We start from the raw sequence: 22327 nt of genomic DNA, 5'->3' as shown, positions 1-22327 counted from the left end.
CCAACCGGGAAAGGTAATCAGAAGCATATGTCATATCTGTCTTCATCTTGACTTTCTGTGAGGGAGGGGCTTTAGAATGGGCACTGTGTTATTCCAGAATCTGGGATTGATTGTAAAACTCTTGATGTTGGGTATCACCCAAATTTGCACACCCTAGTAGTTAGGAAATCCTTCAGCAAGACAATTCTTGCTAAGGGGCTGGGGAAGGAGGATAAGGATGAGAAGTGAGAAGATATAATCCCAAACTTGACTAGGACATTACCAGAAAGACTGGGGCACCATTACAGTAGGTAAACTGTCAGTCATGGGATAAAGCTAAGAGAATTTAATTTTAAAAAATTTAATTTTTTAAAAGAATTTAATTAAAGAGAATTTAATTTTAAAAAATTAAGGAGCCAAAAACTATGGGGAGTTCAAAAAAGTCAAAAAGGCTAACATTTTGTCTGAACTTGAGCTGCTTTCCAGAAATTTAGGATTTTTTTTATTCTGAAAGCTTGCCTACACCTTCCATGCTGACAGCAATGCCCCTGGGTGACCCTCACACTTTATAACCCGTGTATCAGAAAGCAGCTGCGTTTCCATTCAGTACCCTAGATCAATGGATTCAACTGACTAGAGCCCTCCTTATTCACCCTCTCTACTGACTATTGATTCTTCTAGTTTTCTGTAAGTAGGCATACTGTTTTCTCTAAATGACTTTCAAAGGCCACCTTTTCCCCTGCTGCCTTAAACTTTGTATTCAGCCTTGTCTAGTCAGAATTTTCTACTGAAAGAATGCCTTTAGTGAAAGGCGAAGGGTAGAATGAAGAGGAATATTTTTTATCCGGATAACAATTTTCTTTTGAAACACATTTTTTCTTTTCTTTCCTTTTTCTTTTACTTTTTCCCCCCTCCTGTGATTCCCTCTACTATTTTAGACAAACCCTGGTTTTTCTATCTCAATATCCTAATAAAGAAACATAAATAAATGGTGTAAAGACCTTTTGAGGTTGGGGAAGCTGATTATTTGGTGTAAATGGTTATTTTCTTAGGAAATTCCCTCAACTCAGTAGCTCAGATCACTTTTCACAGGCTTTTTCTGAAAGGAAGCCATTGTTGGGTAATCCCAGAGTTTTGTGAAGTGGTTTCCAAATTTGGGGCTGAATCAATGAGGAAGAAAGATGAAAAAGCACTGGGGTCTACTATTGAAATACTGTGAATTGCCTTCAGCAATTTATAAGAGGTTCTTTTGGGCTACAAGGAGAAAAAGGCTTGCAAAAGTTTTTGTTTAAAGTTTTAAGCGTTCAAGGCATGGCAAGATGAATTAAAGAAAGATTTGTAGACACTTCAAAGACAAGTGGTTACATTTCACGGAATGTTAGCACAATGGAGAAATACCAAGGAGACAAGAAATGTACCATACAGCAGATTGTGGTCCAGTTGCCTTATACTTTAAAAAAAAATGAAAATGAAGTTAAAACTCTAACAATCAACAGTATACTGTAGTAATGTGTGTTTGTACATTTGAAATAGTCTAAGAAAAATTATTCTTAAAGTGAGGAAGTTAAAAATAAATATCCTGGAGATTTTGAAGTCAAAATCATGGAAGCAAATGCTTTGGTCCCACTGTCAGTCAGAATATTGAGCTGCATGGACAAGTGGTTCATTATAATTCTGGTTTTCTTTGTTCCATTGAACAAAATAATTTTTTGAATATCAGGATGACACTACTTGCATAATGAGAAAAAATAAGAAAATCCATAATCTTCAAAAAGAGAATAAGATAAATCTTAGGTGGTTTACCTGCCTGAAGACAGAAAAAGGGCTCAAAATGATGATCTCTTCAAGGTTCCTTCTAGTTCTATCATTCTCCCCTCAGAATTAATTATGTTCCTTCCTTATTATCTAAATGACTTTAATCTAATATGTATTTTCTCTTTCATGTAACCTGTCATGTAGACTAATCAAGTGGAAAGTAAAGCCATTGTATATTATGACCTATACATTTATGTCATGGAAAAATAACTTTAAATCATTAACTTCCAGTTTGGAGAATCAAAGGTGTTATTTATGTTTCAGGTTAAACTCTATGACTGATTAATGCTCTCATGACTTCCAGACAGAATCAGATGTAAATGATGCATTTTATGAAGTGATAGATTACTTGCTACAAAAATCCATTGCTGAATCAATAGAACTACTAGGTCATAAAACCATCACAGTTAAATTTAATTTCCAAAAGTGGTTCTTACATGCTGTTCTTCAAACTGGTCTCCAATGAAGGCCACAATACAGGGTTTAATGACTCCTGATCCTAAGGCAATCAAGGAGAATCCTGACATAAAGAGGATCCTGCCAAGGAAAGATGAAGACTGTGTCAGTGATGGTCTTTCACTTTGCTTTAGTATGCTTAGTGTCTTCATTAGCCCCTCTTTCCCATTACTCATCCATGCCAAACAAAGTCCCCTTGGGGCCAAAGGGACAATGACAGACATAGATTTCTCTTCAGAGAAACAATAGGGAAGGGTACTGCCTCATAGAGAATAGACTGAAGGGCTCATCACTAGGAAGGGGATTCTATTTCATTGAGAAGGCACATGACTATCTTGGCCCCATTCCTCATTCCTCTGTCCCTTAAGTTCCCAAATAAACCTAGCATGTCAGATACCCAAATCCAGTATTTTCCCCCATTTTCAATCTTCCATTCTCTATTCTTACTTTCCTTCAATCAAGAAAGGGTATATACTGTATAATGAAATTTGTCTAGTTTAAACTGAAGTGAGAAAGAATAGGTTCAACAGAAGAAACAAGGTAGAAGGGTTGAAAGGTGAGTTACACAAGCCCGTAGGGGTGGGTCAGAGAAAGCTACATGAAGAAAAGAGTCTCCAAGTAGAATAGGACCTTAAAGACCATATGGTTAATCACTCACTCAAGGAAAGGTTCCCTCTCTAAAATAACCACCACAAACAACCACTTTATTTTTGGCTATGTACAGGGATGGGGGAACTCACTAGTTGTGAAGGTTTCTCATATTTCACTTCTGAACAGCTCTAATGATTAGGAAGCACTTCCCTATATTAAACTCAAATCTACTTCCCTTCCCATTCTACCTAATGACTCTAGCTCTGCCCTTTGGGGCCAAGGACAGAAAAATCTAATCTCTTTCCTATATGACAACCCTTCAAATATTTGCAAATAATTTCTTTCTCTCTCCTAAGCTTTCTCTATTCCTGGCTAAATATCAGCTTCTAAACTGTTCCTCATGATATCATTTCAAGTTCCATCATCATCATAGTAGCCCTTCCATGAACATACTCCATCTTTTCAAGAACTGAACATAATACTCTGGAAACTGTCTCTCCAGTACAGGGCATTCCCTTACACTGGATACTACTGCAGTATAAGACTGAATAAGCCTATTGGGTGACCATATTGCACTGGTTTTCAAGAGCTTGCAGTCCTTTGGATACAAATGTTGTCTAGCTTTGTCTCCCCCATTCTGCACTCCCTTCTCTCTATGTATTGAACTTTATCTAAATCCCTACTAAATTTCATTTTGTTATGTTTGGTTCATTGTCCCGATCTGAATATTCTTGCATCTTGATTGTGTCATCTAATACATATCTTTCCTTCTCATCTCAGGGTCATCAGCAAATGCAGGTAGGTGTGGCATTTATATCTTCATCCAAGTCATTGATTAAAAATGTTAAATAGAACAGAGCTAAGTATGGAGCCCTGCACCACACCAGATTAATAGGAGTGAGTTGATCAATACTTTCGTTAATCATTCCTTCCATCAGTTCTGAACCCACCTAGCCATATTATCATCCAGTTCACATCTCTCCAATTTATCCACAAGGATATCATGAGAGACTGTGTAAAATGTCTCACTGAAATCTAGGTGTCCCAAAGGGTCTCCACATTCCCCTGATCTACTAGACTAGTTACCTTTGTCAAAAAAGGAAATGTGGTTAGTCTGGCACAGCTTATCCTTGGTGAGTTGTGCTGTCTGTTGGTGATTAAATTTTTCTTTTCTAAGCACTCACAAATCTTCCCTATAATGATGCCTCTGGAGACTGTAGTCAAGCTAATCAGTCTCTAACTTGTGGAATCCACCTTCTTCAACTTTCTGAAAATCAGCACATTAGTCAGACATTAGCCAGACTTCCAATCTGAAGTTTCCCTCTTGGTCTCCACCATTTCGAAAAGTTCTTTCAATGCTTCCTTTTCTAGTAGGTAAGTGCTACCATTCAATTCTTGCTTGAGATATCAGCTCATATACTGGCTTTCTCCCCACCCACAAAGGAAAGGGTAGGATTCCTGGGGTGAGGGATGAGGGTTTCACAACCTTTTAAGGCCATCAAAAATCCTCATAATTCCCTCTCTATTCCCTATCCCCATCTCTTTCCCTCATCTTCCATTTCACAGCTCAGGACAGAAATACACTCCTATAACTGAGGAAATCAGAGAAGAAAGTATATGGATCAGTAGGTCACCTTTCCTGCCCCCAGGGGAAGATAGCAAAGTCCAGAAGTAAGAGTTAAGATAGAGGGAGAAGCTGAGATGAGAATAGGGACAGAAAAAGAAAATGGGAAAAGGGAGGGAAGTCTTGTTTCAAACTTATAGTGCCAAAGGTTCATCAAGGGGTAAAGTAAAAAGTTCAAGTGAGAAGCTGCTCACTCATCCATGTGCAGAGAAGAACTAAACAAGTGAGCAAATGCCTAAAACCTCTAGATATCTACAAACCCAAGGACAAGAGCAATGTTCCTGAGATACTGTAGTTGTAGGGTGATGTGGGCATATGCATAGTTGACAGTATCCATCCCAGGTCCCAGGCAGTACTTACAGATGAATCAACTGTCCTCCCTTTATGGGCACTGAACTGAGTATTAGGATCATGTGACCCATCATGCACAAAATGTGGCCTGTCACGATTGTGCTGTAGAGAGTGGAGAAAAGGCAATGTTCAATGATGGACTGGAAGCAATTATCAGTGAAATGCATAATATTAACTAAATACTTAGGTGCCCTTAAACATACAAAGAGTGTAAAGGGCAGAAAGAACAACAGCTGCCAATTATGTGGCATTTTGAGATTCAGAAAGTGCTTTACATACATTATTCTAATTTGATCTTCACAACAATCCTTTGAAGTTGGTGCTATCATCTTTATTTTACAGATGAGAAAATTGCAGCTCATGAAAACTGACTGGACCAATATCACACAAGTAGTGAGTGTGTAAGGCCAATTTTGCACCCAGCTATTGATGAGTCCAAAGCCATTGGTCTTGGCACTAGAGCACACAGACTGACTTTCCAAGGAAGGTCCAAGGAAGAAACAGAAACTGCTGGAAAAGAATTTGAGGCAATATGTGGGAATATGTGGGAATATGACCCTATCAATATCAGTCCATCACATTTCTGTAATCTGTGGTGTTTGGGATGTATGAAGTTCATCACAAACCCAGTTACAACCATTTGTAACTTAGTAAATGAGTCTCAGAGGGTCACCTGAGGCCAAAAGAGGTTGAGTAACTTGTCCTTGGTCACCCAGAGAGTCAGTGTCAGAAGTGAGATTTGAACTCAGGATCTGGGAACATAAAGAACCTAAAACCCCTCAGGAGAATGCATACATTCAAACTAACCAGAAATTCACAAGGATTTTGTACTAAAACAATAGAACTAACTTTAACATATTAAGGATGTTGTGAGAAATCACCTCTCAATAAACCTGGTACTAATTATGCAAACCTGCTCTTCCCTATTTGCTCTTGACTGAATGCCTGTTCATCAGCATTTTAACCAAGAGCCAGTGATAAGGAAAGGAGGTTTTAGTTAACTTAGCTACAAGATTTGGTGAGAGGTCTAAAGTTCATGGTTCTAATGTAGCAATGACGTTCTATGAACGGCATTTCTCCAGTCTTTTCAGATATACTTATAAAAGCATTCAGATGCTCTCATAGGGTTCAAGATTGCTGTTCTTGAGAACCCCAAGGACCTGGTCAGGAGGACAGCTGTGCACTGGTCCTCAGACTCGACAAAACTTCCCATTATAAGAGCAATATTGCTGTAGTCAATGTGAATGTCAATGTCAAACCCCACTGGAAAAAAAAAAGTTAAAGGGTTAAATAACAGTAGCTAAGGAAAGCAAAGAGAATCTGGCACCTGAAATCTCCTGGCCAATTCCCACTGCTGGCTGATTTATGAGCAGGGGATACCTTAGCAGTTACATTTCAACATCTGCTGTTTGACTTCCTCCTAAATGATTACCAGAGAGGTAGACTTTGGTACACTAGAGGGATCTGAATATTTTCAGGAAAAAGGGAAAAGTTCTGAACCTAAATCCCTCAAATCAAAGAACAACCTTGCTCTATTCCTGGTAAAAGATGCCCAAGCAGCTTTGTCAATCCTGCATAGAATTTCCTTGGATTTTTTCTTGGTGTAGCCTCAATCCCCTTCATTTACTATTTTATTTCAAAGTCTTGAGTCAAGTATTATCTAATTTCCTAGATTACATTTTCTGGGCTTATGGAAATGGAGGGCATTTCTTCCTTACTTGTAACTTCCCAACCAAGAGTCAGCTACGATAGCTCCTGTGATGCTGACTAAAAAATTTAAGCCGTTAAAGAGGTGGTAAGTGGCAGTAGAGGTGTTTTCATTCCATCGGAGGAAGTAGACCATATACAAGGTGATCACAGCTGGAAGAAAAAGACAAAGACAAAGCTATTCAACTTGTCTATGACACTGAGCCCACACCTCCCTTTCCCACTGAGTGGCTAATATCAGAAGGGCAGCTAGGTGGTAGAGTGAAGAGAGTGCCAGACCTGGAGTCAGGAAGACCTGAGTTCAAATTCCACCTCAGACACTTACCAGCTGTGCCACCCTGGGCATGTCACTTAACCCTGTTTGCCTCAGTTTCCTCATCTGTCAAAAGAGCTGGAGAAGGAAATGGCAAACCACTCCAGTGTCTTTGCGAAGAAAATCCCAAATGGGGTCAGGAAGAGTCAGACATAACTGAAGCAACTCAACAAGACCAATACCACCATATCATTAATTTCCCAAGCAAGAAACCTGGAAGAGATTGTCAATATGTTATGTCCCTTCACACTACTCATCCAGATGTGCTTTAACCTTGCTGACTTTTAAACATGTGTCAATCAAAAAGCATTTATTAAGTACCAACTATATGCCAAATATTGTGCTAGACACTGTACAAAAGTGAGATAGCCCATGCTCGCTTCTGCAGCACATGTACTAAAATTGGAATGATACAGAGAAGATTAGCATGAACCCTGTGCAAGAATTACATGCAAAGTTGTGAAGCATTCCATATTTTTAAATCACAGAAACAATCAACAACTTCATTCAACAGAATGACAATAATGGGACAACCTACCAAATCTTATGGGATACTGTAAAAGCCGTTCTTAGGGGAAGCTTTATATCTTTGAGTGTCTGTATGAATAAAATAGAGAAAGAGGAGATCAGTGATTTGGGCATGCAGCTGAAAAAGCTCAAAAAAGAACAAATTGAAAATCTCCAGGTAAATACCAAATTAAAAATACTGAAAACCAAAGGAGAAATTAATTAAATAGAAATTAAGAAATCTATTGAACTAATAAATAAAACTAAGAGTTGGTTTTATGAAAAAACCAATAAAATTGATAAACCTTTGTTCAATTTGATTTTAAAAAAGAAAGAGCTGTGAGCTCTCCCACCCAGCGTGCCCTCGCCTCTCCGGTGCCTCCAGGTGCGGCACCACCTCCTCTCTCTCTTAAGGGTTTAAACTTGCCACTTCAAAGTTTGCCATGGATGATGATATTGCTGCTCTGGTTGTTGACAATGGCTCTGGAATGTGCAAAGTTGGCTTTGCCAGAGACGATGCCCCTCGGGCTGTCTTCCCCTCCATTGTTGGGCGCCCCAGACATCAGGGTGTGATGGTGGGTATGGGCCAGAAAGACAGCTATGTGGGGGGTGAGACCAAGAGCAAGTCAATTCTGACCCTGAAGTACCCCACTGAACATGGTATTGTCACCAACTGGGATGACATGGAGAAGATCAGGCATCATACTTTCTACAATGAGCTCTGCGTGGCCCCTGAAGAACATCCTGTGCTGCTCACAGAAGCCCCACTAAACACCAAAGCCAACAGAGAAAAGATGACTCAGATTATACTTGAGACCTTCAACACCCCAGCCATATACATTGCCATCCAGGCTGTGCTGTCCCTGTATGCCTCTGATCATACCACTGGTATTGTGATGGACTCAGGTGATGGTGTGACCCACACTGCACCCATCTATGAAGGTTATGCCCTTCCCCATGCCATCTTCCATCTGCATCTGGCTGGCTGTGACCTGATGGACTACTTCATCCCAACCAAGAGAGGGTACAGTTTCACTACCACAGCTGAGAGGGAAATCACGCATGACATTAAGAAGGAGCTGTGTTATGTCACCCTAGACTTTGAGCAGGAGATGGCTACTGCTGCATCAAGCTTCTCTCTGGAAAAGAGCTATGAGCTCAGGTTATCATCATTGACAACATGAGGTTCCAGTGCCCAGAAGCTCTCTTCCAGTCATCTTTCTTAGGTATGGAATCCTGTGAAATCCATGAAACTACCTTCAACTCAATCATGAAGTGTGATGTTGACATCCATAAGGATTTGTATGCCAATACCGTATCGTCTGGTGGTACCACCATGTACCTAGGCATTGCCAACAGGATGCAGAAGGAGATTACAACCCTAGCTCCCAGAACAACGAAAATCAAGATCATTGCCCCACCTGAGCACAAATACTCTGGATTGGAGGCTCCATCCTGGCATCTCTTTCCACCTTCCAGCAGATGTGGATCAGCAGACAGGAGTATGATGAATCTGGGCCCTCCATTGTCCATCACAAATAGCTTCTAAATGGACTGTGTGTGTGTGTGTGTGTGTGTGTGTGGTTTTTTTGTTTTTTTGTTTTTTTGTCAAAAGGGTGTGACATGATAATTGCCCAAAAAAAGAGATGAGATTGACATAGCTTTATTTGTGGGTTTTTGGGGGGTTTCGTTTTGTTTTCTTTGGCACCTTGACTCAGGATTTAAAAACTGGAATGGTGAAGGTGATGAGCATAAGTATGTTGGAGGCAAACATCCCCAAAGTTCTACAGTGAATCTTCAGGGCTCTGATTGTATGTTTGTTGGTTTCTTTTTTTATAGTCGTTCCAAATATTGTATAATACATTGTTACAGAGTTGTGAGCCTCCATGAAGGCTGTCCTCTGCTACAGCAAAGGAATTAAGTAACAAATCCAGATGGGGAGGAGGGAAGGGGGGAGGGTACTAGTATTGCTTTATGTGTAAATTAATGTAGTCCTTTAAAAAAAACTTCTTGTATCTTCCACCTTAATACTTGTTCCTTTTTTTAATTGTCAGCCATATTGAATGGCCCCCTAAATTCCCTCCCTGCCCCCAACATAGATGTGAATGAAGACTTTACAGCCTCCCTGTGAGTTTTATGAGATTGGTGCCAGTTCTTGGGGGAGGGGAGGAGCTTTACCTGTACACTGACTTAAAACCAGTTCAAATAAAAGTTCACACGTTAAAGAAATGAAAAAAGAAGAAAACTAATATCAAAAATGAAAAGAGTGAACTCACTTCCAATGAGGAGGAAATTAAAACAATAATTAGAAATTACTTTGCCCACCTGTCTGCCCATAAATTTGACTATCTAAATGAGATGGATGAATATTTTAAAAATATGTAAATTGGCCAGTTTAACAGAAGAGGAAGTTGAATACTTACACAACCCCATCTCAGAAAAAGAAATTGAACAAGCCATCAATGAACTCCCTAGGAAAAAATCTCCAGGGCCAGATGGATTTACAAGTAAATTTTATCAGACACTTAAAGAACAGTTAATTCCAATACTATGTAGACTATTTGGGAACTGGTGAAAAAGGAGTCCTACCAAATTCTTTTTATGATACAAATATGGTTTTGATACCCAAACCAGGAAGAGACAAACAGAGAAAGAAAATTACAGACCAATTTCTCTAATGAATATAGATGCAAAAATTTTAAACAAGATATTATCAAAACGACTACAGCATCTTATCACAAGAATAATACATTATGATCAGGTAGGATTGATATCAGGAATGCAGGGCTGGTTCAATATTAGGAAAACTATCAGCATTATTGATCATATCAACACCAAAACTAATAGAAACCACGTGATTATCTCAATAGATGCAGAAAAAGCTTTTGGCAAAATACAGCATCCATTCCTATTGAAAACACTGGAAAGCATAGAAAGAAATGGAGCTTTCCATAAAATAATAAGCAGTATCTACCTAAAACCATCAGCAAGCATTATATGCAATGGGGATAAGCTAGATGCATTGCAAGTAAAATCAGGGGTGAAACAAGGATGTCCATTATTACCACTATTATTCAATATGCTTCTAGAAATGTTAACTTTAGCAATAAGAGAAGAAAAAGAAATTGAAGGAATTAGAACAAAGAAGAAACTAAGTTATCACTCTTTGCAGATGATATGATGATATACTTAGAGAATCCCAGAGAACCAAGTAAAAAACTACTTGAAATAATAAACAATTCTGGCAAAGTTGCCGGTTACAAAATAAACCCAGATAAATTATCTGCATTTCTGTACATTACTAACAAAGCCTAACAGCAAGAGATAGAAAGAGAAATCCCATTTAAAACTATGGTAGACAATATAAAATATCTGGGAGTCTACCTACCAAAACAAACCCAGGAACTGTATGAACACAATTACAAAACACTTTTTTGACAAATGAAGTCATATCTAAGTGAGTGATAAAACATCAGTTGCTCGTGGCTAGGCTGAGCTAATATAATAAAAATGACAATTCTACCTAAAGTAATTTACTTATTTAGTGCCATACCAAAGTACTAGATAATTATTTTCTAAAGCTAGAAAAAATAATATCAAAATTAATCTGGAAGAACAGAAGGTCCCAAATATCAAGGGAATTAATGAAAAGAAAAGCTAGGGACTGTGGCCTAGCTATACCAGATCTCAAATTATATTATAAAGCAGCAATCATCAAAACAACTTGGTTTTACTGGTTAAGAAATAGAGGGATAGACCAGTGGAAGATACTCAAGACACAGTAGTCAATGGATATGGCAATCTACTGTTTGATAAACCCAAGGACCTCAGCTTCTGGGATAAGAACTCACTGACAAAAACTGCTGGGAAAACTGGATAACAGTGTGGCAGAAACTGGGCATAGACCAATGCCTGACACCATACACAAGAATAAAATCCAAACTGATACATGATTTGGTATAAAGATTGAACCTATAAACAAATTAGGTGAGCAAGGAATAGTATATTTGTCAGATTTATGGAGAAATTTATGACCAACAAGAGATAGATAACATTATGAAGTTCAAAATGGATAATTTTGAATACATCAAATTGAAAAGTTTTTACACAAACAAACCCAATGCAACCAAGACTAGGAGGAAAGCAGAAAACTGGGAAAGAATTTTTGCAACTAGTATCTGTGATAAAGGCTTCATTTCTAAAATATATAAAGAACTGAGTCAAATTTACAAGAATACAAGTCATTCTCCAATTGATAAATAGTCAAAAGATATGAATAGGCAGTTTTCAGAGGAAGAAATTAAAGCTATCTATAGTCACATGAAAAAATACTCCAAATCACTATTGATTAGAGAGATGCAAATCAAAGCTTTGAGATACCACATTAGACCTATCAGATTGGCTAACATGACAAAACAGGAAGATGATAAATGTTGGAGAAGATGTGGGTAAGTTGGAACACTAATTCATTGTTGGTGGAGCTGGGAACTGATCCAACGATTCTGGAGAGCAATTTAGAACTATGCCCAAAGGGCTACAAAAATGTGCATACCCTTTGACCCAGCAATGTTGCTTCTGGGACTCTATCCCAAAGAGATCATAGAAATGGGAAAGGGTCCCACATGTACAAAAATATTTATAGCAGTTCTCTTTGTGGTGGCCAAAAACTGGAAATCAAGGGAATGCCCATCAATTGGGGAATGACTAAACAAATTGTGGTGTATGAATATAATGGAATACTATTGCGCTATGAAAATGATGAACAGGAAGACTTCAGAGAGGCGTGGAAAGACTTATGTAAACTGATGCTGAGTGAAAGTAGCAAAACCAGGAGAACTTTGCACATAGCAACAACCACAGTGTGTGAAAAATTTTTCTGGTAGACTTAGTACTTCATTGCAGTGCAAGGACTTAAAAAATTTCCAATGGACTCTTGAGGAAAAACACCTTCCACATCCAGAGAAAGAACTATGGAATTGGATTGTAAAAAGAAGCAGACCATTTTCTTTTGTATCATTTTTGCTTTTGTTTCGTTTTATGCCTTCTCCCATTCTTTTTAATTCTTCTATGCAACATGTATTTAATAGGAATGTACATATAGAACCTGTATAAGATTGTATGCCATCTCAGGGAGGGACTGGGGAGGAAGGAGTGAGAAGGGAGGGGGAGGGAGGGGAAAAAAGATATGTGAAAGTGATTGTTGAATACTGAAAAAAATAAAATAATTTAATTTTTTTAAAAAAGTGAGATGGCCCCTCCCTTTAAAAGACTTTTCATTATATATCTTTCAAATCTGCTCCTTCCTCTGAATTCTTATAGCCATAGATTTAATATAGGAGTTATCCATTTTCCATAGTGGCTACTGCAACATTATGCCACTTGCCCTTCTCTGCCAAAATCCCTCTTTTATGAAGTGTTAATACTTTTAAGGTGCCTTATTAGCTGCTCATTTTGAACATGTCAGTCATCCTCTCACAGTCCTTTAATGAATTCCAATTTAAATATAGATGAGGGCTGTAGTCAGTGGCATTGGACATTCTAGGAACTGCAATAAGACCGAAGAAGGTATTAGAGGGATTAACATTGGAAATGAAGATTTCATAAACCATGATAATCTGTCTAGAAATTCCAAATGCCTCAACCAAGTACTTTATGGGGATAATAAATGAACTCAGCAAAGTTGCAGGACATAACATTAACCCATAAAAATAAACTACAAATAACCAAGATCAAGACAACATAATAAAAAAAAACCATTTCATGATAACAGAAAATAGCAAATTAACTTACCAGTGTGTTATACAGTACAACACTTAAATGATTATTTATGCTCAGGACTTGTGTAAGAATGATAAAACTATAATGACCAAAATAAACAAGAACCTAAATAACCAGAAAAAATTCATTGTTCAGGGATGGAGTAGATTAATAAAAATAGTAATACTGCACAAAATAATTTATATATTTAATGCAATATGAACCAAAATACCAATTGGACTTCTTTATAGAACCAAATTAAGTGAAATTTATATTAAAAATGGAAGGGTAAAAATATCACACTGAAAGAAAAAGTAATTGAGGGTAGTTTTGCAAACCTAGATTTTAAAACATATTACAAAAGGGTTACCATAAAAAAAAAAACCAACCACTTTATAGTACTGGAAAGGAAATAGACGAAATAGATGAACAGAATAGAGCCTCTATACAAAAGTAGACAAAATGTTATTTTTTGATAAAGCTATAGAAAATGAGGAGGCTTCATTATTTGGCCAATGAGTTTTTGGCAATATGATAGGAAAAGGATTTAGAGCCACATGTTAAACCATATGTCTCAGTGAATTCCAGCTGGATGAGAGATTTAAACATAAGATCTCACTTGTGGGGGAGAGATTATTTTTTGCAGCTTAACAAATAGAAGGAATTAATGAGTACAAGAAAGAGGTGCTTTACTACAGAAACAAAAGTAGAGGATACACTAACTACAATCACATAAGACAAAAAAGAGAATGAGAAAGAATGGGCAAATAAAGATTTCTGATGAAGACTCAGGTGGAGAAAAAAAGTATATTCTTTTACACAATAAATTTAAGTTATTTCAAGATAAATAGCCACAAAGCAAGATGATTTGTTTGGGCTGATGTTCAAGTTTTCTATAAAATGCTTAATTTTAAAAGATAAAATAAATGGTTTGCTTAGATGACCTCTGAGATCCTGTCTAGTTCTAAAAAAAGAAGTGGAGGCAGGGTGGGGGGAGTAAAGCAGATTGCTTCTGTTTACCCTTTGAGTTGCCAAATGATTTTGTTTTTCTCTGCTAACAGTTGTTTTTTTTTTGGTCTGGTTATTTGTCAAAGGGCATCTCATCACCAATAATACCCTATCTCGTCCCTTCTCTCCTTTCCTCTCTAAATTACAAAGCTAATGTAGTTCCATAGCATTCCAAGTCAATGGCTGAAACTTAGTTCCTTCTATTCCTCTTTGAGACAGTTTTATTAATCCCTGTTAGGAGCTAACATCTTATATTAAAAGAAAGAAAAGCATTATAATACCTTTGGGGGATGGTATGAAGGTTTTCTAGTACAGATCAGTTTTCCTTGCACACTATAATCTAAAACAAACCTCTTTCATTCCATAATTCCAAAGCATTTTTTTTAACGTTCAAAAGAAACTTTGAACAATCCACCCCTAAGTATTTCTTGGACAGGAGATAGCTACCCATAGGCTGGTATCTCCAGTTACTTTTAATCTGCTTTTTTAAATAAGCCATTGGCAATAACTACTGCCTGGCCCAAGTCCTTAGAACATTGTGAAATGACTGAAAAAGTTTTGAACTCCTTTCAGAAAGTTTAATGGGGGTTTTGTTTGTTTGCTTGGTTTTCCTGTTCAGACTCTCAAGTGACAAATGGGCATATTTTGAGCAATCTTGGCACAAAATGTCTTGGTTTCTTTTGTTTGGTATCCATATATGTATCTGATTAATGTGATCAAGTTGCCACATGCCTTGAAAAACCCAGAGGAATTGAAAATGATGGAATTTAACCTTTGTAAATCTGAGTTTTGTTTTGTTTTGTTTTTTAAAAGTTGCTTTTCAATAGACAGTGATAAATGGAGCAAGACCACAAGATTGCATATGTGTTTAAAGGAAAAAGTGAAGGAATGAGGGCAGAAAAGTTGTGTTTGTCCTCATTCTGGAAGAGGACCATGACATCAAGATGATGACATGACTTGCAGTTGACTTTGATTTGAGTGAAGGAGGGCTGGTAGAAAGGTTAAGTCGCAGTTGGATGAGAGATGTTGGTGTTTACCTTTAGAATTCCTCTACCTTCCAAGTTTCAGGCTTAAATTTTAAGCAAGAAAGAATATTTGCTTTCTCTGTCTTACTGTTTAAGTGCCTTTGACTATTTCTGCTGCAGTTCTCATTATGCTACACTTGTGTATAGTGTAAAATGACCTAAATAAGGGAACAGCTAGGTGGTACAGTGGATACTGTCAGGCCTGGAGTCAGGAAGACTTTGAGTTCAACCTGGCCTCAGACACTTACTAAGCTATGTGACCCTGAGCAAGTCACTTAACCCTATTTGCCTCAGTTTCCTCATTTGTCAGATGAGTTGGGGAAGGAAATGGCAAACCATTCTGATATCTTTGCCAAGAAAACCCCAAATGGTGTCACAAAGATTCAGGCATGACTATAATGATGAAACAGCAAATTGTCTTAATTCCCTAAAAGTTATTGTTAAAATAAAATCACATGGAGATAATTGTTTGCATATGATCAGTCCTGGCCTTTCCCTTCTAAGCATCTAGCCCCCGTCTCTACCCCTCTTAATAACAGTTAGCTAACATTTATATAGTGCTCACTGTGTTCCAGGCACTGTGCTAAGTATTATCTCATTTGACCCTCACAACCCTGAGAGGTAGGGGTTATTGTTATTCCTATTCTACAGCTGAAGAAACTGAAACAAACAAGGGTTAGGTGACTTGCCCCGGGTCATATAGCCAGTAAGTGTTCAAGGTCAGATTTGAACTCAGATCTTCTTGACTCCAGGTTGAGCCACTAGATACCTTCATTATTCAGACTACCAGGTCAGAGGATGGAGAGGAAAGAAGAAAGAGAGAGTATGTTTCTGACTGGAGGAGTAGGGCCAGATATAGATGACATTTTGAAATAAGCAAAGTTCATCTTTGGTATTACTGTATCTCTATGTCCGATTCTAATCTTTTGCACCCTTTTACTTATTGTCTCCTTTTTCTTTCCTCCACCTCCCTGTCCCAGTACTTTTCATTTGTCACCCAGCTGCACTTCCCCGGGACTTTTCCACCATGGCCCAAGAATCTCCTCATCAGAAATCTCATTGTGCTGCAAGATTCAGTCAGCCTTGGTACTCTACACCTCACCAGTGCCCTCTGCTTCTCTGATTGCTGTTTGGAGGGCAGAGTGATAAGGTCTTCCCAAAACCTCCATTTAAGGAGGGTCATCAGCTTTGGTGCTGTTTTTCTCCCCTCCACCCCCACTAGATTGTAAACTCCTTGAGGGAACATGATCTTTTATCTCTGTAACTCTAGCACTTAGCACAGTGTCTGCCACATGGTTAACACTTAAATTATGTTAATTGATTAACTGATAAGCCCAGCACTCTTATGGTGGTCCTGGGGTGTCACAAGTTTCTTGCTGCAGCTAACTAACAGAACAAATATAATGTTACCCAGAGCACCTCCTTTTGCCTTCCTTATATGTATCCTGTGTTCTATCCAGTATTGAAATGTGCATTCTCTTTAATGCTAAATGTTAGAAAACTAATGCAGTAAGACAAGAGCTATATAACCCTTTGAAGGTCATTTAATCTATCTGAACCTTAGTCTCATCTGTTAAATGAAGGACTTAAAATAAATGACCCTAAGATTCCTTCTAGGGAAGCTGGGTAGCCTTACCCCTCCAGTGAAAAACAACTTTCTCTCTTCCTTCCTCTCTATACTCTGACATGGCAACCTGAATGAAAGTGGTAGTGAAGTTGAGCAGAAGGTAGAGCTGGGTCTGGAACCAGGAAGACCTAAGTTCAAATCTAGTCTCAGATACTCCCTAACTGTGTGACCATGGGCAAGTCACTTCACCCTGTCTGCCTCAGTTTCCTCATCTGTAAAATGAGCTGGAGAAGGAAATGGCAAACCATTTCCATTATCTGCCAAGAAGACCCCAAATGTGTCATGAAGAGTTGGACATAACTGAATAACAAGATTCCTTCTACACTAGCCCACTTCTCAGTCTTACTTACCATTATTCCTCTTTACTCACTTTTCCAGTCCAACTAACTTACTTGATGTTCTCTTGGCTCAGTATTTCACCTTCTGGCTCCAGTCTTTTGCTTAGGATTTTCCATAGATACTCCTTTCTGACCTCCACCTCTTAGAATCTCTGCCTTCCTTCATAGCTGCCTCCTTCAGGAGGTTTTTTTTTCTTTTCTTTTTTAATATAAATTAATTTATTTTTAGTTTTCAACATTCACTTTCATAAGTTTTAAATTTTCTCTGCCTCCCTTCCCTTCCTCTCTCCAAGACAATATAGACAATGCAATCTGATATAGTGTCTCTATGTACATTCTTATAAAACATATTTTCACATTAGAAGAATTAGAACAAATGGGAGGAACCATGAGAAAGAAAAAACAAAACAAAACAAAAAAGAGAATGAATAAGCTTCAATCTGCATCCAGATTCCATATTTCTTTCCCTGGAGATGGATGGCATTTCCCATCATAAGTCTTTTGGAGTTGTTTTAGGTCCCTACATTGTTGAAAAGAGCTAAGTCTATCAGTCAGTCATTGTATAATGTGGCTATGAATTGTGTACAAAGTTCTCCTGGTTCTGCTCCTTTCGCTCAGCATCAGATCATATAAGTCCTTCCAGGCCTCTCTGAAGTCTTCCTGTTCATCATTTCTTATAGCCCAATAGTATTCCATTACATTCATATACACACCTTGTTCAGCCAATCTCCAATTGAGGGGCATCCCTCAGGAGATTTTTCTTGAACCTTCTCTAGGTTAGTATTCTCTCTCCCTCTACAAATTATCTCATATAAACTTATCTCTTTGCATGTTTTAATATGCCAATAGATATTTAAGCTAGTTGAGTGAGGGAACTATTTTCTTTCTCAAAAAAAAAAAATTAGTCTTTATCCTAAACACAGAGTATTTAGCATAGGGGAAATGCTTACTGAATTGGCCTGAGTTTCAGCTAACTTTTTAACAATGGCATCATTTGATCTAAGTACAGGAAACCATAAAAAATACATGGATTTTGTGATTGAATTTTAAACACTTTAAGTATAGACTCATTAGACTCATAGGCTCAAAGATGGAGAGGAATTCAGAGATCATTTAATCCTCTTTTCTCATTTTACCAATGATGAAACTAGAATTCAAAGGAGTTAAATGTATTATTGTTTTACTGCTGAGTTATGAAGACGCTGCACAGATTCACTGCATTATTATATCTGTAACCTGACTTTCGAGCATGCCTCGTTTGCCAAAGCCTCCTGGCTTGTGGGTGGGGGCAGGTTCCTGGATGGACTGCCTGCCTTTTTAAAGGAGCAGTGGAGCTGTTTGCTCTCTCTTTCCGCCATCTTTCCACTATGCACCTAACTGCTGTGTTCAGCATGGACACCAGGAGTTGAACGTGAACTTCTCTACTTTCTCTCCTTTAGCTCACTCTGAGAATTGGACCTGTTCCTAAGCCACACACTACGCCCAGACTTGATCATCTGACTTCAAAATGCCCATCCTCTGGTCATGAGGGACACCTGGAGAATCAAAAGGTAGATATGTGTCACTTCATTGCTATTCTACTGCTCAGTCGGGTCCAACTCCTTGTAACCCCATGTGGGGTTTGCCATTTCCTTCTTCAGCTCATTTTACAAACGAGGAAACTGAAGTGACTTGTCCAGGATCACGCAACTAGGAAGTGTTTGAGGCCAGATTTGAACTCAGGAAGATGAGTCTTCCTAACTTCAGGCCCAGCACTCTACCCACTCTGCTACCTAGCTGCCCTGTGATTTTACTACCACTCCTAAAAAAATGGCAACAATAAAAAGCTCCAGAGCCTAGCAATGTTATTTATGTTTGTTCAGTGATATCATATTCATTTGTAAAGGACAGCCATATTTCTCCTACAAGGACCTCTCTCATAGAAGGTTTTTGTGGTTATTCTGGTACTAATAAAACCAAAATAAAATGTGCCTTTTTTTTTTTTTGGTCTAAAAGCAGCATAGTATAGTGGTAGAAAGAGTACCGGATTTGGTATTGGGGAAGGGGGGGTAGTAAGTGAGGCTGGGTTCAAAGGTATAGTTAAAGTCCTGCCTCTGACACAAACTAGCTGAGGGACACAAAAGTTACCCAAAGGTCCAAATCTTAGGTCCAGTGCATTGTTCACTCGAAGATGATGACGATGATGATGATGATAGCTTATATATATTTGTATAAACCTGAGGTTTACAAAGTGCTTTATATATCTCAATCAGTGCTTAAAACAGCTCTGGGTAGTAGATGCTATTATCCCCATTTTCCAGATGGGGAAACTGAGGCTCAGTGAGATCAAGTGACTTGTCTAAGGTCACACAGTTTAAGACATATTTGAGGACTGATTCAGGACAGGATCTTCCTGATTCCAAGTCCAAAGCTTTATCTACCACCCCACACTATAGTCCCATTTAAAACGAAAGGGCTGACCTGGATGGGCCCTAATGTCATTTTGGTTCCAAATCTGTAATTCTTTGATTTCTTTGCTACAGGGAATTGAAGGTAAATCAGCAATTCAGCTGATATTTATCATTTTAGATTGTGGTTATTGTTTCACTTGCAAGTCAAGATATCAACTATCATTTTAGAGGGATTGGCTCAAATTTACAAGAGTTATGTGAGCTGTCCAGTGTGACATAGCTAGCATGTGTCAGGCAGGGCTTCAGTACAGGTCTTTCCCTCTAATATGCTGTTCTACTTCTCATTATAACTTTTTATTTTTCTGGTTTCTGGTTAGTTTTACATTTTATAATGTCATCATACATGTTGCTTTTCCCTATAAAATGCCAACTATTTGAGAGTAGGCACAGTTTCATGTTATATTTTTCTTAATCAGTGCTTGCTGGTTGATTGATACCGATTTTCCTATCAGAGATAAGGATACTTAATTTAAGTCTTTTGGGATTTAGATTTCTCCAAATCCATCTGGGAATCCCTAGACTTGACAAATTTATATAACGATGCTTTTATTTATTGAGAAGAGAAGTATGTTCTTAAAGTGAACTGGCACACAATAATTTGTCTGTAACTTATCAGGAGGGGGAAGAAAAGGAGGAAAAATGAATCAAAGGAATAGGAAGTACTATAGAAAAAAAGATGGAATTTCAATTTTATTCAAATGTGCACAACCTGATCTCTTTTAGGCCTTTGACCTTCAAGGTAATTTGTTGTTCAGTTGTTTCAGTTGTATCTGACTCTTTGTGACCCCTTTTGAGGTTTTCTTGGCAAAGATACTGGGTTGATTTGCCATTTCTCTCTCCAGCTCATTTTACAGATGAGGAAACTGAGGCAAACAATTTTAAGTGACTTGTCCAAGCATTGTGCTTTACAATCATATCATTTGATCCTCACAATAACCCTAGGAGGTAGATGTTATTACTATCCCCATTTTACAGCTGAAGGAACCGAGACAAACAGGGGTTAAATGACTTGCCCAGGGTCACACAGTTAGTAAAGATCTGAGTCTGATTTAGGAAGGATATTATTTGAATGTGGTCAGTATGGTGAAGGGACTAAAACCCATGCCATATGAGGAACAATACAGGAACTAGGGATATTTCACTTAGAGAAGAGAATGCTTCGAGGGAACATGATATTTTATTCAAATATTTGAAGGGCTGTTAGGTGGAAGAAAGCTCCTCCTGATTCTGGGGCTAGCATTTTATCCACTGTACCACCTAACTGCCATGAATGAATTGGCAGAGCTAACTGACATAAGCTTAAAAGAAAATGTAAAGTCTTAGAAGTATTTGTCTGGCTCCTCAGTAGATGGAGGGAAGGCATAGCCTTCCATGAGCCATTCCCATAGGGAAGGAATCTCATGGTAAGAATGGAAGAACTGGCCCATTACCAGAGAGGAAATAATGTTAAAGAGGTTTTGATGAGGATCCTAAAATAGCCTATCTTTCCTTAAGAGGGGTACCTGTTGTGCCACCAGTAGAGAAACGTTCACAGAACTCGTTAATCAAGATGAAGACGATGTTCAGCGGGTAGTTGGTGTCAGAGATTTTCTACAGAAAACAAAAGGACAAAAAGTGAGAGGTTCGGGGAAATTACAGGAATTCTTTTCACTTCAATACCTCTCTATTGACTATAGTTCAGTGTTTCAAACTGATTACAACACATCCCCGCTTGAAAATCCTGGCATCACTTCAAAGTCTGCCATGTTTGATAAATGAGATTGTGATGGAATTTTGAAAATACACTAATTGATGTTTTTTTTTTTCCTTTTACAAAAGTATTGAGTATGATGATTTCTCTGGGTAGTAGACATACAGAGGTAATAGTAAGGATCTTCAGATTTTATCTTCAATCCTACACGATCATAGAATCTTAGAGTTGGAAGAGTGCTCAGAAGTCATGTAGGGCAGCCCATCCCTGAACAGTAATCTCCAATTCAATACCAAATGGTTATCCAGGTGTTATTTGAAGATCTCCAGTGAAAGGACTGCCACTGTCTCCCAAGGGAGCCCATTCCACTTTCTAATTGTTAGGAGGTGTTTTGCCTTATATTAAGGTTAAATATATAATTGTATGTAGTTAATAATATAAAACTTATTAATTATACATACTTATTAAATATACAGCTTATTAATATTTAAGCTTAAATTTGTCTCTGAAATGTTCACCCATTCTTTCTAGTTCAGTCCTTTGGAGCCAAGCAAAATAAGTTTAATCTCTTCCACATGACAGCCTTTCAAATATTTGAAGATCATGTTCCCTCCAGGTATTTTCTTCTCCAAGTTAAATATCCCTACTTCCTTGTATTGTTCCTCATATGGCATGGTTTTTAGTCCCTTCACCATACTGACTACATTCAGTTGGAGGCACTCCAACTTGACAACATCCTCCCTAAAGTATGGCACCCGGAACTGAACACAGTACTCCAGCTGTGGTCTGACCAAAGCAGAGTTCAGGGCAACTGTCTTTTCCTTCTTATGGATACCATTCATCTCTGAATGCACTCTAAAATTGAAGTGAGTAGAACCAGGAGAACACTATACACAGTAACAGCAACATTGTTTGATGATCAACTATGTTAGACTTAACTCTTCTCAGCAATACAATGATGTAAGACAATTCCAAAAGACTCATGACAGAAAATACTATCCACATCCAGAGAAAGAACTATGGAGTCAAAGCATATCAAAGCATACTATTTTCACTTTTTTGTTGTTGTTTTTTTCATGGTTTTTCCCT

General features: G+C 38.1%; 1 protein-coding gene and 1 non-coding gene across 3 annotated transcripts in view; one reads left to right on the top strand and one right to left on the bottom strand.

The window, feature by feature from the left end:
- LOC140506561 (solute carrier family 15 member 2-like) overlaps positions 1-22327 on the bottom strand; it is a 105616-nt gene that overhangs the window by 63678 nt on the left and 19611 nt on the right. For both annotated transcript variants that reach the window (XM_072613886.1, XM_072613887.1), the window contains exons 2-5: positions 21051-21138; positions 6535-6676; positions 4826-4918; positions 2232-2331 (exon numbers count right to left, since the gene is read on the bottom strand). In XM_072613886.1, coding sequence (XP_072469987.1) covers positions 2232-2331; positions 4826-4918; positions 6535-6676; positions 21051-21138 — 423 coding nt within the window. The remainder of the gene's footprint in view (positions 1-2231; positions 2332-4825; positions 4919-6534; positions 6677-21050; positions 21139-22327) is intronic.
- Positions 7209-7315, top strand: LOC140509312 (U6 spliceosomal RNA). The gene has a single exon (XR_011968644.1). It is a non-coding gene; the product is annotated as a U6 spliceosomal RNA (small nuclear RNA).

This window comes from Notamacropus eugenii, chromosome 5, assembly GCF_028372415.1.
Source record: "Notamacropus eugenii isolate mMacEug1 chromosome 5, mMacEug1.pri_v2, whole genome shotgun sequence".
NCBI classification, from domain to species: Eukaryota; Metazoa; Chordata; class Mammalia; order Diprotodontia; family Macropodidae; genus Notamacropus; species Notamacropus eugenii.
Note: the sequence above shows the minus strand (reverse complement) of the source record. Positions and strands in the feature narration are given on the sequence as shown.